Source organism: Tarenaya hassleriana, unplaced genomic scaffold (assembly GCF_000463585.1).
Source record: "Tarenaya hassleriana unplaced genomic scaffold, ASM46358v1 Cleome2, whole genome shotgun sequence".
Classification (NCBI taxonomy): Eukaryota; Viridiplantae; Streptophyta; class Magnoliopsida; order Brassicales; family Cleomaceae; genus Tarenaya; species Tarenaya hassleriana.
In genome coordinates this window covers 1,003,390-1,024,460 of record NW_010965372.1, presented here as the reverse complement: position 1 = coordinate 1,024,460, position 21,071 = coordinate 1,003,390, and the positions used below count along the sequence as shown (strand labels likewise).

At 38.1% G+C, this 21,071-nt stretch overlaps 5 protein-coding genes and 2 long non-coding RNA genes across 9 annotated transcripts in view; 3 read left to right on the top strand and 4 right to left on the bottom strand.

Annotated features, from left to right (window-relative positions):
- The window catches only part of LOC104811498 (gibberellin 20 oxidase 1), a 2,208-nt gene extending 1,580 nt beyond the window's left edge, over positions 1-628 (bottom strand). The window contains exon 1 of the mRNA XM_010538204.1: positions 17-628. Coding sequence (XP_010536506.1) covers positions 17-431 — 415 coding nt within the window. The 5' untranslated portion in view covers positions 432-628. The remainder of the gene's footprint in view (positions 1-16) is intronic.
- Positions 629-5,008: 4,380 nt separating this feature from the next.
- On the bottom strand, positions 5,009-10,608 carry LOC104811497 (phosphoglucomutase, chloroplastic). The gene is made up of 22 exons (XM_010538203.1): positions 10,213-10,608; positions 10,072-10,137; positions 9,621-9,665; positions 9,437-9,529; positions 9,302-9,354; positions 8,947-8,998; positions 8,789-8,857; positions 8,441-8,509; positions 8,166-8,288; positions 8,026-8,078; positions 7,777-7,855; positions 7,626-7,690; positions 7,485-7,552; positions 7,232-7,350; positions 7,069-7,143; positions 6,867-6,982; positions 6,145-6,286; positions 5,951-6,032; positions 5,811-5,857; positions 5,616-5,697; positions 5,455-5,559; positions 5,009-5,375 (listed from the first exon to the last, which is right to left on the bottom strand). Exons 1-22 carry the CDS (start codon positions 10,438-10,440, stop codon positions 5,308-5,310), a joined length of 1,899 nt encoding a protein of 632 aa, XP_010536505.1. The 5' UTR covers positions 10,441-10,608; the 3' UTR covers positions 5,009-5,307.
- On the top strand, positions 6,294-6,724 carry LOC104811496. Its single transcript, XR_771457.1, has 2 exons — positions 6,294-6,471; positions 6,604-6,724. It is a non-coding gene; the product is annotated as an uncharacterized LOC104811496 (long non-coding RNA).
- A 1,619-nt stretch (positions 10,609-12,227) lies between the features above and the next one.
- On the top strand, positions 12,228-15,892 carry LOC104811494. Of its 2 annotated transcripts, XR_771456.1 has the most exons (8): positions 12,228-12,494; positions 12,591-12,622; positions 13,327-13,424; positions 13,524-13,606; positions 14,134-14,211; positions 14,291-14,389; positions 14,591-14,941; positions 15,658-15,892. XR_771456.1 is itself a non-coding variant. In XM_010538202.2 (7 exons), exons 1-7 carry the CDS (start codon positions 12,411-12,413, stop codon positions 14,876-14,878), a joined length of 762 nt encoding a protein of 253 aa, XP_010536504.1. In that variant the 5' UTR covers positions 12,228-12,410; the 3' UTR covers positions 14,879-15,258. The 2 variants fall into 2 exon arrangements, 1 of the variants encoding a protein (XP_010536504.1); XM_010538202.2 differs by lacking the exon at positions 15,658-15,892 and having other exon boundaries at positions 14,591-15,258.
- Positions 15,893-16,855: 963 nt separating this feature from the next.
- On the bottom strand, positions 16,856-18,622 carry LOC104811492. 2 transcript variants are annotated; one of them, XR_771455.1, is made up of 6 exons: positions 18,530-18,622; positions 18,353-18,454; positions 18,035-18,169; positions 17,748-17,905; positions 17,463-17,535; positions 16,856-17,356 (listed from the first exon to the last, which is right to left on the bottom strand). It is a non-coding gene; the product is annotated as an uncharacterized LOC104811492 (long non-coding RNA). The 2 variants fall into 2 exon arrangements; XR_771454.1 differs by having other exon boundaries at positions 16,856-17,535.
- Positions 17,535-20,184, top strand: LOC104811493. The gene is made up of 4 exons (XM_010538201.2): positions 17,535-17,868; positions 18,112-18,206; positions 18,301-19,299; positions 19,398-20,184. Exons 1-4 carry the CDS (start codon positions 17,598-17,600, stop codon positions 20,070-20,072), a joined length of 2,040 nt encoding a protein of 679 aa, XP_010536503.1. The 5' UTR covers positions 17,535-17,597; the 3' UTR covers positions 20,073-20,184.
- A 697-nt stretch (positions 20,185-20,881) lies between these two features.
- Positions 20,882-21,071, bottom strand: part of LOC104811491 (MADS-box protein AGL71-like) — a 3,340-nt gene continuing 3,150 nt past the window's right edge. The window contains exon 9 of the mRNA XM_019202381.1: positions 20,882-21,065. The gene's annotated coding sequence lies outside the window, so the exon portion shown is untranslated. The remainder of the gene's footprint in view (positions 21,066-21,071) is intronic.

The following is a 21,071-nucleotide window of genomic DNA, read 5'->3' as shown; positions in this document are numbered from 1 at the left end:
TGGGCGTGCTATCCGGCTTTTCTCTGCGCTCTCTGCTTCTCGGCAAGAGGCATGTCGAAGAATCGGTCCATGTACTTGTGGGCATCCGATATTAGGTCTTCTTCCACGCCATGGTTGAGGACAAGGAAGAAACCGTGTTTCTTGCAAGCATCGGCAACAAGCCTCGAGACTTGAAGTGTGGAAGAAGAGGAAGAGGAGCTGTTGTTGGAGAGGAAGTGGCCGAGATCGATGAAGGGAACGTCGAGTTCAGGTGCATCAATGGAGGGTTTATCGCAATCGGGCCAGATGAACTGTTTTGGGATGTCGGATTTGAGATTAAGGAGAGAAGGGTTAAAGACTAATGATGTTTGGACATGATCACTGTCATCTTCTTCATCATGTTTTGGTTTGTTTTCCTTGTGGGGAGATGTCGTTATTCTATTTATCGCCATTTCCGGAGAGTTTCTGCTTCTTCTCTTTGGGTTTTGTCGAAGAAGAAGAAGAAGAGTGAAGGAGGTCTTGTTGGGGAGATACGGAAACAAAGGTTCTCTAAGGTCTATATATATAAGCAAAACACAGATGCTCAAGAGTGCACCTCGATCTTCTTTTATTTTATATAATCATGATCTCTTTTATTTTAATTTTCTTTGCATGAAAGGGCTTACCAGATGTAAAAAAAAAATAGTTTTTTTTTTTATAAAATAGAAAAAAAAACATACTTTGTTATTACTCATGTTGTGTTCATTTTTTTTAATGGCGGGAACTCAAACTATTTGTGAATGAATGATTTATGGGGAAAAACGGATCTTTGAGAAACCGTTGGCTTTGATTGGTGCATGGCCAGTTGTGTTAATTTCACCACCTAAATAACATTATGTTAATTTCACCAACTCAAAATTCTATATTATGTGGATTCAAATGTACGTATACAATCACTAACTAATTTTAACTTGCAAAATCTAATTTCTCGACTCAATAAACTCAATTATCACGGCTTTCTAAACCGGTTTCTTTTAAATCCTATTAATTATCGTATCCCATCTAATCCAAGATTTGGACAAATCCATGATCTGCTAAGTTCATAAGGAATTTCGGTATTAAAAATAGAAAGAAATAATAATATAATATAGTTGTGATGAGAGCTTAATCAGTGGATCCATGGTGCTGTCTGTTTTTATAGTTGGCAGGACAGACGTTCCCAACGCCCTTTGGCCGTATTCGAAGAGAGGGTTCCACTGAGTTAATATGTGGAGCTTACTTTCTCGTCTTATAGTCTTAGATCTTTTCATTTTCTTTTTCATCTCTCTCTCTCTCTCTCTCTCTCTCTCTCTCTCTCTCTCTCTCTCTCTCGAAACAAACGGAGGAAAGGACAAAAGAAAGGTGTATTTGGAGAGAGGGGGAAGGGGCCATAGATAGCCACATTGGCAAACAAAGAAAGCAAAGGTGCGTGAGAGAGAGAGAAAATAGGCAATGTGCTATTTGCTTTTAATGGGGAAGTGTTGGTATGGGAACCAATATCCCATGTTTAGCCCACTTTCGTCATCCTCTATTACCTCCAAAACTCCATTAGGCTTATGTCACTTTTCTTTCACCATTTCTGTTAATCACCATTTTCATTTCTTCCTATCTATGATTCACCATTTTCTGCCAGTATTGAAAATGCCATCCAATCAAATTATCTGATAGACAACTTGTATCCATCCATCAGTTCTGAGGTTAATGACTGTATGCTTAGCTAAATGTAGAATCCATAACCTATGAGGTTGGTTTAATCAATCTTTCCAGATACATATTTTTCGGTTGAAATATCGAAACTTTCACGTGAGTATCTCATTTACCAATCTAGTTGTTTGTTCCTGCTCCAAGGCAGTAAGTATGAGAATAAATCAAACATATACATATATTAGAACAAACAATGCACATGCAGTGCTCACTATCCGCGAAGGAAGCGATAACACCCGAACTAAGTGGAACAAGTTCAACTACATAAGTAGCACTGAAAACAACCAATGTTGGTCTTCTTATCGTATCTTAAGAAAAAGATTTTTTCATTAATGGCAATTATGATTCAATCACTAATAACATCCAAAGTCTATGCTACGGCAAACAGCATTGAACTGCTTGTTTGCAAAACTGAGAATGCGGTTGTATCTCAACCGACACAATCTCACAATCAGTGTTTTTTTTTTTAAAAAAAAAACTTGTTAAACCCTCTATACGGATTAAATGAAAAAGAGGTGCAGACTCTCAAACGAGAGAGGGAGGGAGGGGAAATAACCTCTGGTATTTGGAAAGGGCAAGAAGGAACCATCAGTTAGTGAAGATTTTGTAGTACAAAATCACATGAGATCTTCACCCTGTCTCGTGATTTTTTAGGTGGAACCAGAGAAGATCAAATCCCAAGTCAAAGCGCAATGTTTTTGGCAACTAGCGTCTTAGTGGGTTTGATTGATTACACACACCAAGTCAATACACTCTCTGTTAGAGCAACTTAAAACCTGCAAATCATGATAATAATGATAGGATACGCCAATATACGCTATTACAAAGACAAGTGTATATAACCTTTTTTAGTAACCCAAGAGAGGCCTATAAAAAAATGTGACGGGTCGTGCTATGGTAAGGATGTGATTAGCTAAATATAGACGGCTAAATTACATGAAAGAGCAATGATAAATAAAAAAAAAAAAGAAAAAGGAAAAGCATTAGCGAAATGAAATGGTGAAGAAGAAGAAGAAGATGATGAAGAAAAGAAAGTATAAAAGGGAGGGTATAAAGTTCATATAAGTTACTTTCCATACACGAACCACAAAAAAAAAAAAAAAGGGAAATCGTGGGGGGTGAAAGGAAAAATTCAAAATCCGAGTAGAAAAGCATTGTCTGTAGCAAGAGTCTACGTTTTAAAAACCAAAATGGGGTTTTCTTTTTAGTTTGTCCCCCAAACAATGCAAAACATACTTGATCAAGACAAGACAAGACAATCTAATTATCAAGAACCCACAACCTTGGTTTGGTTTGGTTGGTTGTAATAATCACACAGCAGAAACAGAGACGTTTTTTCAGCTAAATGCCTTAATTAGTGCATAATTTTCCACCAAGAGACAGGAACAAAAATAGGCAAAAGTGGGTCTGTGCTATTGTCCTTTCTACATTCAGCTTCCAACAACAAACAACAATTCAACTTCTCTTTCTCATACATCCCCTAAATACCCAAGGCTAAACTCCCCGAGGGTTCACGACCTAGCTAGTTCAATGTTCAACGCTCACCGATGAACCAACGGGTCTCGTGGGTGGCGAACGGAGGACAGACCGATCGGTATTCTACGAAAAGAGAAGGGGCGGAAGACATGGACGTCCACTGAAAGGGGCAACTAATAACAAAAAGTGGGGCTGCTATAAAGACAAAACGGATAAAGGAAGGTGGGGCAAATGTTGGTAGGTTTATTATTTATATGTATCTCTCTCTCCATTAGGAGAGAAATCAGATAGACGCAACACTGCTGGACCTTCTGAATGACAATGTTTCAACATGGGGTTTCGTCGCAACTAGGACACGACACAGTTCCATCCTCTTGTTTATCCACTGAAAAGATTACATGCTTTCTATCTTTTTTTTCTGGTGGGTCTGGTCTGGTGGATGAAGACTCTTTACTGACACTAGAAGTTGGGGGGCAGAGATGATCTCAAATAGATCCTCGTTTCTGGATTTTTCCCAAGAAAAAGACGTGACTCGTTCGCCATGACACCTAAGCTTTTGTTTTCACTATTCCTGGTATTGGGATTTGCAACATGCATATATGCCCCCCATAAAGTTTTTGATTATATATGCCTTAAAACCTAAATGCATGGTAAATGACTTAACTACCAATAACAATAATTTTACGCCCCCAAAAGTTCAGAGAATCATTTATACCATAGTTCTCTTCCATTCAGTCCTCTGTTCTCTCTTATCAGATTTCCCTTTTGCTGCTCATCCCAGCTTATCTCTGTCTGCATCTAAGACATAGAGAGCATATAACCGCTATTTATTCTCAAGTAAAAATACGCTGATCAACATGCTAAAGTGCATAATATCTTAGATAACATAATACTAGACCAAAACCAAATGAGTGAATCCGCTGCACTCAATTATAAGAAGATTAATTAGCGTTAAGCTCTCGACATGGAACAAAATGAAACAGAATACTCAAGAATCTAACTGTTTATCTGAGATAGAAGAATCAAGGCTTGTCGACACGCTAATTAATTGTAAAGGGATGGTACTACTGAGTTACGCCCATACAGTCCACAGCCAAACCATAGTGCATTATGCTATAGAGAGACCCTGTTATAAAAGTATCCTATCATAAAGTTTGCACATGCTAGAGAGATGATTTGACAATGTGAAAACCTAAGAGCGAACAAGAGAAGAGATCCATGAAGAGAACTGTGCTAACACTAAGTCTGAAGGAGAGGGGATTGTCATGACTAGTGACATGTTATAGCTCGTGGTGAGTGGGTGCTGCACAAAGTTCGGAACAGAGGTTTTTCCTTCTTTTGCACCATACCCTTCTTTGTTACTTTCTTGTTTTCCAAAATCCGGAAAGAGAAAATATCCTAGTGAAAGCAATGTGGGTGAGTTCTCATGGAAGTCTTACTTGTACCATAAAACGTGGTCGGGAACTGCTATTGGGAGATGGCGTCTATCATGGAAACTGATCAGCTAAAGGAACCAGTGAAAGTGGAAGGACATGGAAAAAGCTACTTCTAGGCTTTCTTACCATTCGTTTCCTCTGCAGCTGAATCTTCCCTTGGCCTCACACCCCCAACAACTTGAAGCAAAAGCTATAGAAACTGTTAAAGTTTTAGGTGTCCAATAACAAGTAGCAGAAGCGGAACCTAGAGGCATACGTAATACTCTTATTTTTGTCGCGCAAATGCACAGGCTTTAATCATATAAAGATGTATGTCTATGATTTGACGCAGCACGGGTATTGGGGTACCGGATGATGACAAAATACTCACAGCTCTAATATGAAAATAAATCGTGTATCGATCAAGCATTCTCCTGGCTTGATTTTGTTTCTAACTAGTACCAAAAATAGGACAGGTTCTATTTCTGTAAATAGTATACAAATTATTTGTTACAACTACGAAGTACGAACTTAAAATGCTCCTCAATTATATGCCACAAATACGTACTTAAATGCTCCAGAATTTTCAGGCTGCGTGGCAGACAAACTGAACATGGAGCATTTACAGGACTAAACGAGGTAAAAAATAAAGGGAAACCAACTTGCCTCGCAGCAGGGCTAAGGGCAAAGATGAGCCGAAGAGGAATAAATAGCTTTATGTAATGACAGTAGGTTTCTCTCTTCCTGTGAATTCCTTCAGCTTTGATACAGACAGCGCCAAACCTGAACATGATGATGGAGCAAGTCGTTAACCAACTAAAACTGGCATCAGCAACTTTTGAGAAATGGAATAAGAACAAACCAATTAAAGGCTTTAGAGCTGTTTGGGCGTCTATATCATGATTCGAAACATCTGCCTCAAACTGTTCAATGTACATTCGAACGGTAGCACCTGCTGGCCGTGTCACTGTGATGAGGACAAAACATAGAAATACGTAACCCTGAATTTGAAAGAGCGTCGACATACTGATAACCGAAATATGATCCTGGATCCATCAGTGAAAACAAGCCGAACACCCTGCTTGGTGACAACACTTCCATCAACCTAAACAATGGTATATGATCCTAGTCAGTATATCTGAAGAAAAGTGCATGAATATCTTTGTTTCTTGAGAGTTTCCAATGGAAAACGATAACATTAATGAGTATCAGACTTACTGGGTCAGTGTATGAGAAGTCATCTGCAAACTGCAGGACATAGTTTCCTAAGATAAAAAGTCAGATATAGACAATAACATTAACATACAAGAAAATGTGAAGAAGAAGCGAAAAAAGAAAAGATTCAGTATGAGCCTCACCATATTTTTCACCTGGCTTGCTCTTAGACACGAGATCTCTAAGATACTCGATCATTTTATTGGCCCCTTCAGATTCACATTCCTAAGTTCAAAACATTAAAATTAAAGGGTTTTACATAAACAAGCACTCAACCACATGCTTCAAGATCTAAATGCATTTACAGTCACTGGATTTGCTAATCTGATGCTCTTACTTCATAGTCATATCTGGAAAAGAAATTCCTCCCATACGTTGCCCAGTGTTCTTTCACGACATCTGAAACAGACACCAACTTCTCCCCTGGCTTCTTGTCTTTGTTTCGGTTTGCAATAATTGAAAGCCACGCCAACACAGCCCTTTCATTTGAACGGTTTCATTCAAAAGTGGAAATGAGAGCTTAGGTATATCTTAAATTAGGAATGAGAGATGAAGAGCCAACTCAGTAGAAAATTTGTGAAAATGAGTTTTAAGCCAGGATCAAAAGAAGCGAGCACCTTGTCACACAACTATGAGAAATTGAAATCTTACACAACAAAATAAGGTCTTTATCTCAGGCAAGAGCTATTGATCTAGCAGATACCATAATTCAATGAGGATTTCAGAGACAACAGCCCACAAAATATCAATCCAACAGGCATGACATTGCAATGGCTCAAATTCACAACAAAATAAGGTCTTTATCTCAGGCAAGAGCTATTGATCTAGCAGATACCATAATTCAATGAGGATTTCAGAGACAACAGCCCACAAAATATCAATCCAACAGGCATGACATTGCAATGGCTCAAATTCACTTAAGATAGAAATGCTCCAAGATCTGGAAAACCGAATTCAGTGCATCATGTTCTTTGGGAGATCCCGATTCCCTATCATGGATTGGTTCTCATATCACACCCAACCTAGTGTGAGTCATCATAAAATTTAGGAGGGGAATACCATATGCCATCCTTCTCACGGATGTGATCAGAACCTGTACCGAAGCTTTCTTCTCCACAGATTGACAACTTCCCTGCATCCATAAGGTTTCCAAAAAACTTCCATCCAGTGGGAACCTAGACAAAACAAACCTTTATTTATAAGTATTTGGTTCTCAAAATCGCACAATTGAAAGATATCTGATAACCCAGAGATGATTAACCTCAAAAAAGGGAAGCTTCAGCTTGTTGGCAACACAATCAAGAGCACCACTTGTTGGCATAGATCGAGCTAATCCCTGAGATTGTAGATTGTAATGCGATTAATTTGATGGAACGATATCCACAAGAGGAAAAAGAAATGACTAAACGCTAAAACCATCCTACCTTAGGACCATCTCGGAAATATGGAATTGCTTCTTGGGCATTGGCGGCAATGATAGCAACAGAGTCTGACGGAGTTACAAAAAAATTCTTCCCTAAGATCATGTTTCTATCACCATCGCCTGTAGGACAATGAGAGGCCAGTAAAGTTACTATTTCTATCACAAATCACCTGTGAGCAGATGATGCATGTAGCATATTGATCAAGCTACAAAAAGGAGAAACACTTGAGAGACTCCTCTGTCACTGATCATACCATCACTTGCTGCTCCGAAATCAGGCCCATCATCACGATACATAATGTCAACCAAATCCTTTGCATATCTGTTTGCAACAAAGAACCAAGAAGTCAGGATTCTTAGCACTGAAACAACTCTAAGTAGATTGTTTCTCTTACGTCAAATTAGGATCTGGATGGCCATGTCCAAAATCCTCTAGAGGCACTCCATTTGAGATTGAATCCTACATTACCTGCCTAACATCAATGATTTGAAATTTCTGGAAGTCATATTCACTAACTTTTAGCATATATTATGTGCAGAACTTACAGGTTTTGCTCCAAGCTTATCAACAAATATGGGCTTCGCATAAGCACCAGTAACTGCATGCATGGCATCAAACATGAACCTAAAAGCAAGGGAAACGGAACAGAAACCAATATTATACAGCATTGCAAGTCATAGAGTGGTCCCACTTCATAGTACATCAAAGGAGTTAGAAATCAGACAAAAGGCAGAAATTACGAAAAACATAACAAAAAAGACATGGAAAATTTATAAGGCAATGTAAGATCATACCCAAAATCTGGTCTTGAAAGAAGGCCTCTGATGAGATCAAAATCGAACACGTTCTGCACAGAACACAATGGATCCATCTAATTTACAGCAAACCAAAATAATAAAGAAGATACAGAACAAGCATCAATATGTTTTCTTACCTCCATAAGCTCCAAATATTCAGAAACTGGATCTATAACTTCTACACTGAAGCTCCCATATTTGGTAACTCCAACACAAGAAAGATCTATGTCGGGAATCTCCGCCACCAAAACCTCAGAAATCTAGACACATATTCCAGAGCTCAGAGGTTGAAATAATAAAAAAATAGTAAAGGAAACAACGATTTCTAGTGCTAGTTAAGGGAATATTTGGCTCGAAATCCAATCAATGAATCATGAAAAGTAACTTCCTTCTCAGATAAATAGGTACTTACTGAGAGGGTATTTCCAAAAATCTTGTCAGTTATGGTCTCAGGAGCAGGCTGGCCACTGCTGTAATTGAACTGGGAATTGCAAAAAGTTTAGAAATTGCAATGAGTCATTTATGCAAAGTTATAAAATGCAAACAAATAATTTCATGAGAAAGACGTAGTCTAAAACACCTACATCTCGTGACAGGAACAGATTGAAGAAAAAAAGCATGTCTCTACAGGGCACCAATACAAAACGACATCTTGAACTTTTTTTGCAAATGGCAATGTCTGGAAAGATACGGTAACAACCAAGAAAAATAAGCTAAACTCATTAAATTTATCTGGAAGGACATGTCACTAACAGTTTACCTTGATACCCCAGTCATATTCAGGCCCACCAGGATTATGACTTGCACTCATAATAAATCCGCCATTTGCCTGTCCAAAACAATTAATAACAAGAGTTATGGAAAATGATTTAAAACTTCTACCGAAAAAACGGAGGCAAATGTAGTAGAAAGGCCTGCCTGTCTTTTCCTGATCACAGCAGAAACTGCTGGTGTTGATAAAATGCCATCCCTACAAGTTTTGTAGTTAATTATTGAGGTAACAAAGAACAGAAATCACAACGACCAGGAAAATGGAAACTAAACGAGGAAATAATAAAGAGATCCAAAAAAGCCAAGTTAATCATGATGTACGAAGGTTGACTTGGTTCTAGAACCTTCATAGAGAAAAAAATATGTCACCAACATATTCCAATTCCAACTACTATATACATCAGCCGCTCGTGAAGATCACACCAATGAAAAAAGGACCAACCCAGTTCGTATCACACCAACGAAAACAGGTATAGAAAACTTTCTAGCTAAAGAAACTCACTGTCCAACTAAAATTTTTTCAACTCCATTCCCAGCCGCAATTTTGATGATTATCTGTATCAGAAAGGCAAACAGCTTTGAGAACAAAATGACTGGAACAACAGAAATTATCGCTTATAGAAAACTGAAAACTAACCTGTGCAGCCTCTTTGTTGAAGTAACGGCCATCGCCTCCTAAAACCAACGCTCCATTCTTATAGTCCTCCGGTGGCAATGAATTAAACAGTGCCTAAATTAAATAGAAACTCTCATAATGAGTTCCACACAACTAATCATGAAACTACAACGAAGCTCGAGTGGAGGCAGAGTCAAGTTAGAACCTGGATCCAGTTGGCAAGATAATTCTCTTGCATGAAAACTTTAACCTGGAATCATAGAAATCAAAAGGAACATAACTCGGCATCCATTCCATCAGAAACAAGAAATCAGATCAACTTATATTACCAAAATCTTCCTAAAACTTGTGATTTGTAAAATATCATCTCAAATCCGCTCTGCTTTTTCCAAGACATAATCAGTAGAACTGCGAGAATCACAATGTGTAATTCCGTGTCGTTGAAGACTGACAAAATTAGATGAATTACAGAAAAACTGCTCCAGTGAATTCACTTAAACTGAACAGTTACTATCCTATAAAATGCATCACCGATACTTAGTCTGATTTATTCTTCTCGTTTACGTGAGCAAGAAACAGAAACAGGACGCAAGCAAATTCAATTTGTTTCTTATTATCGAATTCAGTCTCAAGTAAAAACATTGACTACGTAATACCTTCTTCCGGAGGCCGCTCGTTCCAGTCTTCTGTCCCTCGATTGGCTTCGTCGGCACCGATTTAATCTGAGAAATCCGAAAACGAAGAAACATCTGAGGAAAAAAAAACAGAAACAGGAGGAGGAGGAGGAGGATAACAACCTTAATGCCTTGAGCTCCGGCGACGGCAGCCGCTGACGAGGAAGAAGAGGAAGATGAGGAGGCTCTGACCGAATGAAATCCAGAACTCGTCTTCGCACGAAGTCGAATCGCCGAAGTAAACACAGGAAAGGAAGAGAGAAGTGAAGACGACGAAAACGGCAATGACTTGACACCGAACCTCGAACACAGAAAGACGGTGTCCATTCTCGCACAGCTCGACGTCGTCATTGATGCTTCTGATCCTCCTCGGCTCAACGATCGATCTACGATCACTGATCGTTTGCTCTATCGCTCGAAGTGCGTCGCGTTTGGAGTGAGGGTGTGGGTGAGAGGACGAAGATCTGGGAGGAGAGAGAGAGGGGTATAATTGTAAATAGCAAACTAAACAGGGGAGAGAGTCCGTTGCGTGAATCTTTGAGTGCCACATGTACGTACGATAACGCTTATCTAGACTCATAGGCTTGCGTGTCCTCGAGCGAGTTCCTCTTTTCTCTGTCGTTCATTTTTTTTTTGTCGTCGTTAATTATAATATTCAAATATTTTTTGTTACTTACAACCCCATTTATAACGAATAATTAATTTTCAGATCATTGCTATTGGAATATGAGTAATAAATGTATAAGATTATTATCAAAATCTGATCATAATTGTAACGAATAAGCTCCTTAAGATCTATAAAATTACTATCAAATTATGGTTTCCAATCGAAAAAGGTGTACAAATTAAATTAGAGGTTAGAAAAAATTTCTTCTTTTAAACTATGTAAGCTCCTTAAGATCATTTATCTTTAACTTTTTTTTTAATTAAAAAACTATGCATATTTTAGATATCTACGGCTTTAAAATGTAAGATGTGATGGTGATAAAGCATCTATGGTATCTTCAACACAACTATGATTTTTGTTGTCCAAACACGACATTGCAACAATTTCTTTGTCATAGAAAAATTTTTCTATTAACCATAAAGAATCAACGACATGGTAACAAAATCCATTTCATCGTAAAAAAAAAAATTGTTACCCGATTCGTTCTTTGATAATGGTAATTTGCGTTTGATTGTGATCTATTATATTATGATTGACAATTGAGTGATGTAATATAAATCTATTATAGATGTAAATATATCCTTGAAACTTTTCGGTATTTCATCTGATGTGAAATATTCTGCATTATAAATGCACTCCTTAAAACGGCGAATATATACATACATATAATCCTTGAAATAATTAGAAAGGAAATCGCATTTTATCAATTATATTGCATGGTTGAAAATATCTTAATATCATTATGAACTTTTTGATTTATATCTTGGGAAGAAAATCAATTTTTTTGGAGTTTATTTTAAATCACAACCCACATTCTATGTGAATGTATATATATTTCTCACAAAACTATAGAAATTGGACATTCAAAACAATAATTTATTACTCTCACATCCTCCAAGCAATTTCAAATCCTTGACTGCATATGTAAAAAAAAGGAAAACTTTTAATGATGTTTTTCTAATAAGAAATTGATGATATATATAATACGCACATGATAATTTCTCCTTCAAAATTTTTCATTGATAAGAAAACATATTTATTATACAGAACAAAAGAGAAGCTTACGAACTATAATATTAAACTTAAATAAAAAATATAAATATTATCTACTAAACTGTTTGCCGTTTGTTAGCGCTTAAAACCACATGCACTCTCGATTTCAACGCGACAAACCTCATGGTATCTTTTCCAAGCTGCATCTGGGGAATTCAAATGGTAAAAGAAGATTTACAAAGACTTTTTTAGTTATTTCTCGATATCGTAAAATCTCCGTATTCAGCCCCTTAATTTAGGATTATTTTATTTTATTATTAAAAAAACAAATCCGGATTATAGGAGTCCGCCGATTTATATGAAAACAACGTGCGTAGCATGTGGTGCTACATGCATGAACTAGATAGGGGTATAATAGTCATTTGCAAGCTAACGGCGTTAAGACGGAGCACTAAACGTGTGTTCGCTTCCCTCTAGGCCATCAAAATCTGGGACGATAAACCAAGCGCGAGGCATGTCCATGGCAGCGAAATGCGAAACATGCTCTTGGTAATGGTGGAAAGTTCATGTGTTGTGTAGAAATTCAATTCCGAGGAAGTTGAAACCGGAGAATCGTTTTGTTGTATCTTCGAGGGTAGATTCGAAGTAGAAGGAGAAGATCATGGCTTCAGATCCTAAGCTGATGCCTGAGATCGGGCCTGATGGCCTCGCGAGAGAAGCACCTGTAATCGCCTACACAGAGAGGGTATGTTTTTCTGTTGATGAGTCTAATGCATTTGACCGTATGATCTGTTTTATTGAACACGATTTGTTTGTCTTTTTTGGTGAATTTGCGCATCAGATGATCGAGGAAGAGCAGCTTCAATTGAAGAAGTAAGCATCGCTTTTCTAATGCTGGATTTTACTAGATCGATTTTGTTTTTTGGAGGAATTGAGTGATTGCATTGATCAGAGATGCTCAATCGATTGATTAATCTAACGTCCAACTAGTGCTCTAGGTGAATTTTTCTCGGTGTTTGATCTCATGCTTTCATGTGTCAGTAGAATTCATTTGGGTTTTGTGGGAGTATGCTCGTCGTGTTTCTTTAAGATGAAGTGATTTGATGGTGGAAACAACTGATCCTTCAGTCGATCAAATTACAGGAAATTGAGAAATTTGGGAATGATTTCTGAAACCTTCCTTTGGCTTGCTAAGTTTTGAGGATTTTCAGGCAACATACATAAGATGTTGTGTAGTTATGTTTTTACATCAACAGTTCGAGGTTGATTAAGGAATGCCAAATTTGATCTGATGTTAGAACATGATTATGTAGTCAAAGGTGTGGTGGGCTGTGGGGTTCAAAGTGCTGGTATGATCTTTTCATCGTCTTCTTAGTATGTCACTGCAAGTTAACTAAGGTAGAGACTTTGGTTGGGGGAATCAACTTGAGGGATTGTTGAATCGGCGTTTAGGAGATTGTAAAATTTTGTTCTAAGATCAGAATGCCGATTTGCCACCAGCACCTCTCGTGAATGTCATTATATAGAGAAGAGGCTGCAACTTCCATGTACTGAGCTTCTATGTTTCGTTTTAACAGATACATTGAGCAGAATTATTCCAAAATAAGGGATGTTGAAAGAGAACTCTCAAATCTTACGATGGAGATGAAACTTACTGCTGGACCTAAGAAGGCAGGTTGGCACATCACCATTTTCTGGTAGTTAATGTCGTAGTTTACTTTCATAGAATCGTTAATTTGACCTTCCTCATATCTTTCGTACTGAAAATCTTAAGCACTGGAACTCTTGAGAAAGAAAATTGAAGTATCAAATGAAAAGATTCGTGCTGCCAAGCAGAGAGAAGAACAAGCACGTAAGGTTTGTCCCACTTGATGGAATTGTCTCTTTTTTCCTGTTATGTTCTGGTTGGCCTCAAGTGGCATGTGGAGTTGCAGGCGGAAATGAAATTTGTTATTGTCCACAAAACAGAATGTGGTTTATAGATCTTCAATTTTCATGAAATTTGGATTCTCGAAATCTCTCTCGTCAACTTGAGGATGGATTTCTACATGTTCGACTGAACTAATAAATGGATGCCAATTTAGGCAGATGGAAAACAAGTAATAGTTGATTGATATTTGGGTTGACAGAGAAACTATCGCTCATTGTCTCAGATTTACTTTGGAAGATAATTAACTAAAATGAACTTCTGGCTGCTTTTGCTTCCATCATCCTTTTGGGACATATTTATTTTCTTGAAACTGGAGTGTACCATTTCACCTCGTCCATACTGTGACATAGACGGTGTGAATTGTATGAGTGGGATTCTTTAGTCCTACTACCTCTTAAATCTGTGGGACTTTGCTACTTGCTGGTCTGAAAGATAAAATTTTGATCTTTGTAAGGCGTATGAAGCAGCAGCAAAAGCTGTGATGGATGAGGAAGCAGTGAAGCATAAGCTTTCTGAAGACTTAAACAGTCTGGTACGTATTCATTGCTTAATACCAATGCTATAGATTACTTCTTTTCCAAGATAGCACTTTAAATGACCATCTTTTGTAGGTGCAAGAAAGCAGTAATGCACAGTACGCCAGACTCGAGGAATTGAAAAAACGACTGGAAGCACTAAATCCAAGTAGAGCATCTGTCTCTATTCCACAAGTGAGTGCTCTTTGCTTTTGAGTTTCCAGTTCATCTGTATCTACTTGTGCTAGCCAAGGGATTCATGCATGGGTGACTAAAATATATTGGGTAGGCCATGAGATTTTCGATAATGTTACAGAAACAGTTTAATGTCTTATCTAAACTATAGCAGATACATGAGAGATGTTAAAATTTGCCAACCTGATATTCCATATTTAGGTCGGGAATCAAGAGAATACGACATCTACATCTACAGTAACTAGCTCAGTGGCATCCGGCACTACCCAAACTCATTCTGGAAATGCACAAAACCATGGTAAAGGCGGAGGAACACAGGCTGTGAGCGACCAGGAACAGAAGCCACCAATGGCAGAGGGAGAATCCAAAGCGAAAAGGAAAACTCAAATCCAGGGAAAGGGTAGAGGACTCTTAGCCATAGGCAAGGGAAGAGGGACCTCGGGTTCGGGTTGGACAGGTGCCGGATTCGACGTGGATGGCAGAACCTGAAATATTATTACACGTCCAAAAGCCCGCATCTTTATATCTGTTCACCGTGCTCACTCATCTCAGGTACACTATTTCCATCCTCTACATGTCTGGTTGGCCGCAAGGCTTCAGAGATCTCTTCCTGTATACTTGTCATCATACATTCAAAAGAGAGGGAAAAATAAAATGAAATAAGGCAGTTATGTTATGTTTGGCTTAGTTGGTAGGAACATCTGAACCTGAAGTGTAGGAGTTGGTTCTTCCCCATCCGAGTTAGGGTTCTGTCTTTTGGGGTGAAGAGAATATTCATCTCTCCAGAGCAATACACCCAATTCTGGAGATTCTAGTTATTCAGTTTGCTGTATGTCGTCATCTAACAAAGCAATTCCTCATTTTTGTTTTGTGGGTATCCAAGGATGAGCAATAGGGTTTTTAAATTTCAAAAATTTTACAAAACCCTAGATAGGGGTGCCACCAAAATCTCTTCTTTTTTTTTATTATTTAAATTTGTTGCCTCACCGAAGGAACGAGACAGAAAGAGGTCCATGTAGTAATAAATGATGGGTCCTGGTCGAGCCGGAAGTAGGGAAAAATCCGAAAGAGAAGAAAGGGGGAGAGAGGGTGAATGAATATTATTATGTATTGTACGGAGAGGAAAAGGAAAGGGAGGAGGGGGGGTTGAGTTGGTCAGTCACATTCATGAAATGGATCGAGGAAGAGATCTCTTCCAAGAGAATCCAGGTTATTATCAATTATTTTTCCTGCTACTGTTAACTGTTACTGTTGAAATATACACGTAGGAAGAAGGAAGAGTGAAGTTGGTGACCGACTGTCAGTTAGGGCCTAAATCCCACCTTTCTCCTTTCAAAAATTATCATCTTGCACTTATATTCTTGGTGGGTACAAAGAAGGAGGTCTGTTAAGAGCGATCAGAATTACGGTGGCAGGGTTTTTCGGTTTACTTCTGGATTTGATTTAGTTACTTTTATAATCGGATTTTTGTTATTTTGGGAAAATTTTATTTATTGGATTGAATTCGATTTGTTTTTTTTTCAAAATCGGTTTTCTTGATAAAATGTTAATTTCGTATAAAAAAATCGTTTTTCTGATTTTTTTTCCAATTAATCTCGCATTGTATTTGGTTTTGAAATTTTCTATTTTAGGAAATGTGTACCTATTCATTTTTTGCAATTTTATTTAACTGAATCAAAATGGCACTACCTTCCCTTTAATAATGATTTATTAAGTTTTAAGACTTGAGAGAAAGGTTCGAACCATGAATCTCTTTGTTGGACGGTAAAGGCCTTTTTCGGCTCTGCTCTGTTATACCTCCTTTCCTACCTAAGTCTCGAATTCCGTTTAATATGACTTTTTGAAAAACATGTATCTTGTTATTTTTGTTTTGGTTTAATTTTCTTTTGTTATTTTCGTCTCCATTAAAGAAATTCGTTTCCTATATAAATAACCACCACGACAGCCGGTCCTCCAAGTGTGACATTCGATCGAAGGAGAATACGGATGCTTACGATTACGGAGTGGTAATCAAATTCAAAAAAAAAAAATTGTGAATGGAAACGAATTATTGATTTGATGAAGAAGACGAAGAAAGTGGTCCTTTTCGTCACGAGCTGTGTTGTCATCACTCTCATTACGCCGAGCCCTTTGGTAGGGCACATAATGATAAAATAGTCCTAAAGTCCCTTTCCTCACTCACTCAAGTGAGATTTTTTTATTTAATCGATTTGGCAAATTGGGGGGAGCCTCTCTCTTTTACCATCATGATCGGATAAAAAAATCTATAATCAATTATCATAGTCATATTACGAATAAGGTTATATAGTTTTGTCGCCCAATATACCATCGATACTCTTTAAAAAAAAAATCATTAGAATTAATGCTTAAGAAAGTTGAATTGTAGGAAGTGCTTTTAAAAAATGATATTTTTAGATACATGTAAGCATCTAAAGGCGAAGAATTCGAAAAGTAAAAACATAGGCGTAAACCAAAAAAAAAATTCAAAATATGGGTTAAGAACATTAAGAACAGACAAAAAACCCTAGAAATAATACAAGGGACTGGAGGTCAATAAGAACTTCAAGTTTGAAAAAATATGAAACTCTATGCAAATTTACCAATACCCGTACCACGAAACATGCTTACATATGATAGAATATTCTGCCTACGTGATGGATTTTTTTTTTGTTGCCACAAGAAAATTAATAAAAGGAAGAGAGGAAGAGGGTTCACGAGTTTGAAAATGCCCAAGAAAAAAAAAACCGTTTTTTTAAAGTTCAAAACTTGATACCCCAAATTCAGACATCAAGTGTGGTGAGAATCATACTCTCTGTTTGAGAGATGGTGATGATGATGACGCGTGTCCATATCGTCATCTCTCCTCCCTGTTCCTAGTAATTATCCAATATTATTCTTCTTCCTGACCCTTTTGTTCGATTCCCAATGCAAAAGAGAGAGAATTGCAGAGCTGCTTCCGATATCTGTCTGATAAAAAAAAAAATCTCAGGAACCCAAAACCGAAATAGGCAAACCCCAATGAAAACAGAAAAAAGAAAATAGATATTTAGAAAGAAAAAAAAACAAGACGCACCATTTCTTGGATTTTTCTACTGCAAAGTTCTTGTTTTGCAAAACTTGTTATCCTCTCTGTCAGTCCTTTTCACCTGCGGTTTTGTAAGAGGTGAAAGAAAGTGGGTATCAGAAAGGAGAAGCCTTTCTGCCAGAAATGGGAAGAAACTGGTACAGGCTCGGCGGCGGTAACGGCGTCAAGGACGTTAACGGCGGCGGCGGCGGCGGTGGTGATGGAAGAGGAAGAGAAGTTTCCTCGTATAACTCAACGAGAAAAATCAGAAGACACGAGAGCCGCAATACTCACAGTAGAAATGCAGCTTCTGGTTGCATGGCTGCTCTGTTCCAATTCTTGGATTTCCACCATTTTTACTTTCCTTCACATCACCACCATCCCACCATTGATTCTCTCCCCGAGCATCCAAAAGGTACTCCCTTTCTCTCTCATTTGGAGAGGTTTGAACCCTGTTTGATTGAAATGGAAGTTTACGCAACCTACTCGGCCAATTCTTTATTGCTCTCTCACTAGTAAATGCATGGTGGCTATGACATTTCCCTCAGATATATACAAGTTTTCAGAGATGAATCCATTACCGTGGTCCGTGGCATAAAAGCTCCTTGGGGTTTGCAAGAGACTGTGTATAACAGAGGAGTGTTTTTGACAATTTTAGGGTTGCAGCCACCAAGAAACAGCTTGGAGTTAACGGAGGAGCCTCCCTTTTCATCAACCTGCAAGGACAGGGACAGAGAAATTGTGAATATCCCAGTGAGTGACACACTAATCTCAGTATACTAATCTTTTGATTCTATACACAAAGCATTGGTTGAGCCAATCTGCTGAAATGGTTTTAAAATGCTAGATGGGCATTAGAGTGAAAACAGATGCTGGAGACTCAAGATTGAAACTCAGACCTCTGGCCATGGAAACATCATTTTCTTCGTCTAAAATGGGCACTTCTCCGGGCACCAAGACACCAAGTTTGGTGGCTCGACTAATGGGTCTCGATCTTCTTCCTGATCACATAAACCTTAATCATTCATCACCAGGCCTTCATGCAATGTCAAGTCACAGAACAAAAAGTAGATTACCCGCCCATAAACTCTCCTTGAATGGCAAAACCACTGGGACTAGGTCCGTTCCCGAGAGCCCCAGGGTCTCCTCTGCTCGGAAATCGGACTTCGACATTCATCGCCTCTCTCTTCAGCTAAACAAAGAGAATAAGCACGAGGAATTTGGGTTTTCGAGACCGAAAGAGTTGACGCGAGAAGAGGAGAGTCAGAGTCCCCGAGATTATGCCAAGCAGATACTGAATCAAATTAAGGAGAGGGTGATCACCAGGAGAGTTGGTATGGATATAACGAGCACAGTCAAGAACAGAGAGGCAGAGCCAGGAAGAAAGGACTGCGAACTTAGGAGAAACTCTCCAATTTCTTGCTCACCAAGAGACAGATTCCCAGAAAAGGAAAATAAACCAAGCATCAATCAGAGAGATCTATCCCCGTCTATGGCAAGAACGGATCAAATCCCTCAGCACCATAAGATACCCCCAAGGGTAGAAGAAAGTCTGAAAAGAGTGAAACATCAGCAGGTGAGATCCATCAAGAGATACAAGGAGGAGAATGGTGAAACAATGTCAAATCCAATATCAAAAAGGCCTTCTCTAACATCCGGCGGCATTCGGAACAAGCAGGAAGAGATCTTCTTTATGACATCAAGAAACTCGAAAGCCGATTGCTATAATCATCAGAGAAACAAGAAGAAAACCCATGTTTTGAATGATCTTACAAACATCTCTGCGCCATCAACTGTCCCTGTGAAGAAAATCCCTTCTCCTGCCACAAAACTTCCTCAGAAACAGGTACCAGATGACATTCGTTTTTTGTTCTCTCTTCACCAAAGTTTTCAAGCTCTGATTAATCTCCTTTTTCCAAATGTGGAAATGTGATTGAATCACAGTCTCGAGGACCGGAACGGAGTTCAAAGCCCTTAATACGCTTCAATCAAACGTACAAACACAAGGAGATTCTCCTGCAAGTAGCTCGAAACCCAGATTTGGACGAGACAACCGCCATTGCAGCCACCTCCACAGCTACAGGAGGAACCAAAGTCGAAAACGAGTACGCCACCAGAATATTGAGCTACACAGGCATAACAGACACCGACTCACCCGTTTCCTCTGCAAAATTGTCCTCCGAACGTTATCCGCTAGATCTTTCTATTTTCCGAAGCCTTGAGCATTCAGGACAAAGAATGTCTGGATCATTGAGTTTACCGTGCAATCGGAGACTGTTGTTCGATCTGGTGAACGAGATTATGGTCGGTATCCTCAATCCGCACACGAAACATCGCCGGAACTACAATGGGTCGGAACTCGTCAGAAAAATTTGTTTATCCATAGAAAATTACACACGACCGAGTTTCCCAAATCCAGAAGAGATAGATACTTTGTTCTCCGGGAATCTGCCGGAGACGAAGAAAGCTGAAGAAGGAGAAGGAGAAGGAATCGTCGCAGAGATTGAGCGGGAAATCGTCGACGCTCTCATGGAAGAAACGACGTCGGATTTTAACTTGTACACGACGAATAGAAACGGCGTCGTATTAGGAAGACGAATAAAAACGATATCGTTTTAGGTTCTAAAGTTGTTGAGCCATATTAGCCGTCAGATCTAGGACTGACATATGTGTCGCCTTGTTATTGGTGAAGAATATATTATATAATATGCCTTCGATTGTGATGTTTGACCCAACGATATCTCGTTCGAGGTATGTTACATAAAATAAAATAATATATGCATTACAAAAATTATTGCACATCCCAATACGTTAAAAAAAAGGATAATTCACCAATAGTAAAATGGTTATGAATTCGAATTTTCGAACGTTGTATAAAAAATAAATCAACTATACTTAGACAGCATACTGCAACCGAAGATTTCTATAATGACGTATACAAAACAAAAAACACCAAAAAAAATAATCCCAAAAATACAATGAATGATTTCTTTAATACATTAATCGAATTATAGGAATATTTAAAACAAAACAAATTACAAAAGTGGCGCAAATGTAGTAGATGACACCTGTCAAATTGTAATTGGCTAATACAAGAATGAAAATGAGATTCATGCCGCGTATTGCAAAAATATTTGAAATAAAGACCAAATATCAAAGTAGACCGAAATAATTTTGGTTTATTATTTTTCTAAAAGGCAAATTTTACCTTAAATTTGGTGGTTTTTGGGTTTAAGCTATATATACCGAAAATTACAACCTTCGAACAAGTGATCTATGCTCTTGTCTTGTCATGGCAAAATTATAATTTATAATTTACACCCAAAAAAATTATAATTTATAAATGGAGATTTTGAGTTTATTATCTATTTAGTTTATAGAAATTAGTTGTTAAGCAGATAAACAGAAGGAGGGGGGAACAAATCAAATTCGACAAGGATCGATGGCATTATCCATTACATTATTTGTCTCCCCTTTTTAACACATTGAAAGGACATCACTCCGAATTATTAATTAATCATTTCAAAAACATCATTTCACTGATATATATAAATAATTATCTCGAAATCTTAAAAATGAAATTAGTAAATAATCACCTGATCGGATCGGCGGGTTGGA

What these genes read in the sequence shown, in the direction of transcription:
- LOC104811493 (XM_010538201.2), top strand. Translation starts at nt 17,598, where the DNA reads ATGGGAAGAAACTGGTACAGGCTCGGCGGCGGTAACGGCGTCAAGGAC. An exon ending in GAGAAATTGTGAATATCCCA is followed by an intron (nt 18,207 to 18,300) that starts GTGAGTGACACA and finishes TTAAAATGCTAG; the next exon opens with ATGGGCATTAGAGTGAAAAC. An exon ending in CAAAACTTCCTCAGAAACAG is followed by an intron (nt 19,300 to 19,397) that starts GTACCAGATGAC and finishes ATTGAATCACAG; the next exon opens with TCTCGAGGACCGGAACGGAG.
- LOC104811497 (XM_010538203.1), bottom strand. Translation starts at nt 10,440, where the DNA reads ATGACGACGTCGAGCTGTGCGAGAATGGACACCGTCTTTCTGTGTTCG. An exon ending in CATCCAGATCCTAATTTGAC is followed by an intron (nt 7,553 to 7,625) that starts GTAAGAGAAACA and finishes TGTTGCAAACAG; the next exon opens with ATATGCAAAGGATTTGGTTG. An exon ending in TTTCGGAGCAGCAAGTGATG is followed by an intron (nt 7,351 to 7,484) that starts GTATGATCAGTG and finishes ATTGTCCTACAG; the next exon opens with GCGATGGTGATAGAAACATG.
- LOC104811494 (XM_010538202.2), top strand. Translation starts at nt 12,411, where the DNA reads ATGGCTTCAGATCCTAAGCTGATGCCTGAGATCGGGCCTGATGGCCTC. An exon ending in GAGCAGCTTCAATTGAAGAA is followed by an intron (nt 12,623 to 13,326) that starts GTAAGCATCGCT and finishes TCGTTTTAACAG; the next exon opens with ATACATTGAGCAGAATTATT. An exon ending in TGCTGGACCTAAGAAGGCAG is followed by an intron (nt 13,425 to 13,523) that starts GTTGGCACATCA and finishes GAAAATCTTAAG; the next exon opens with CACTGGAACTCTTGAGAAAG.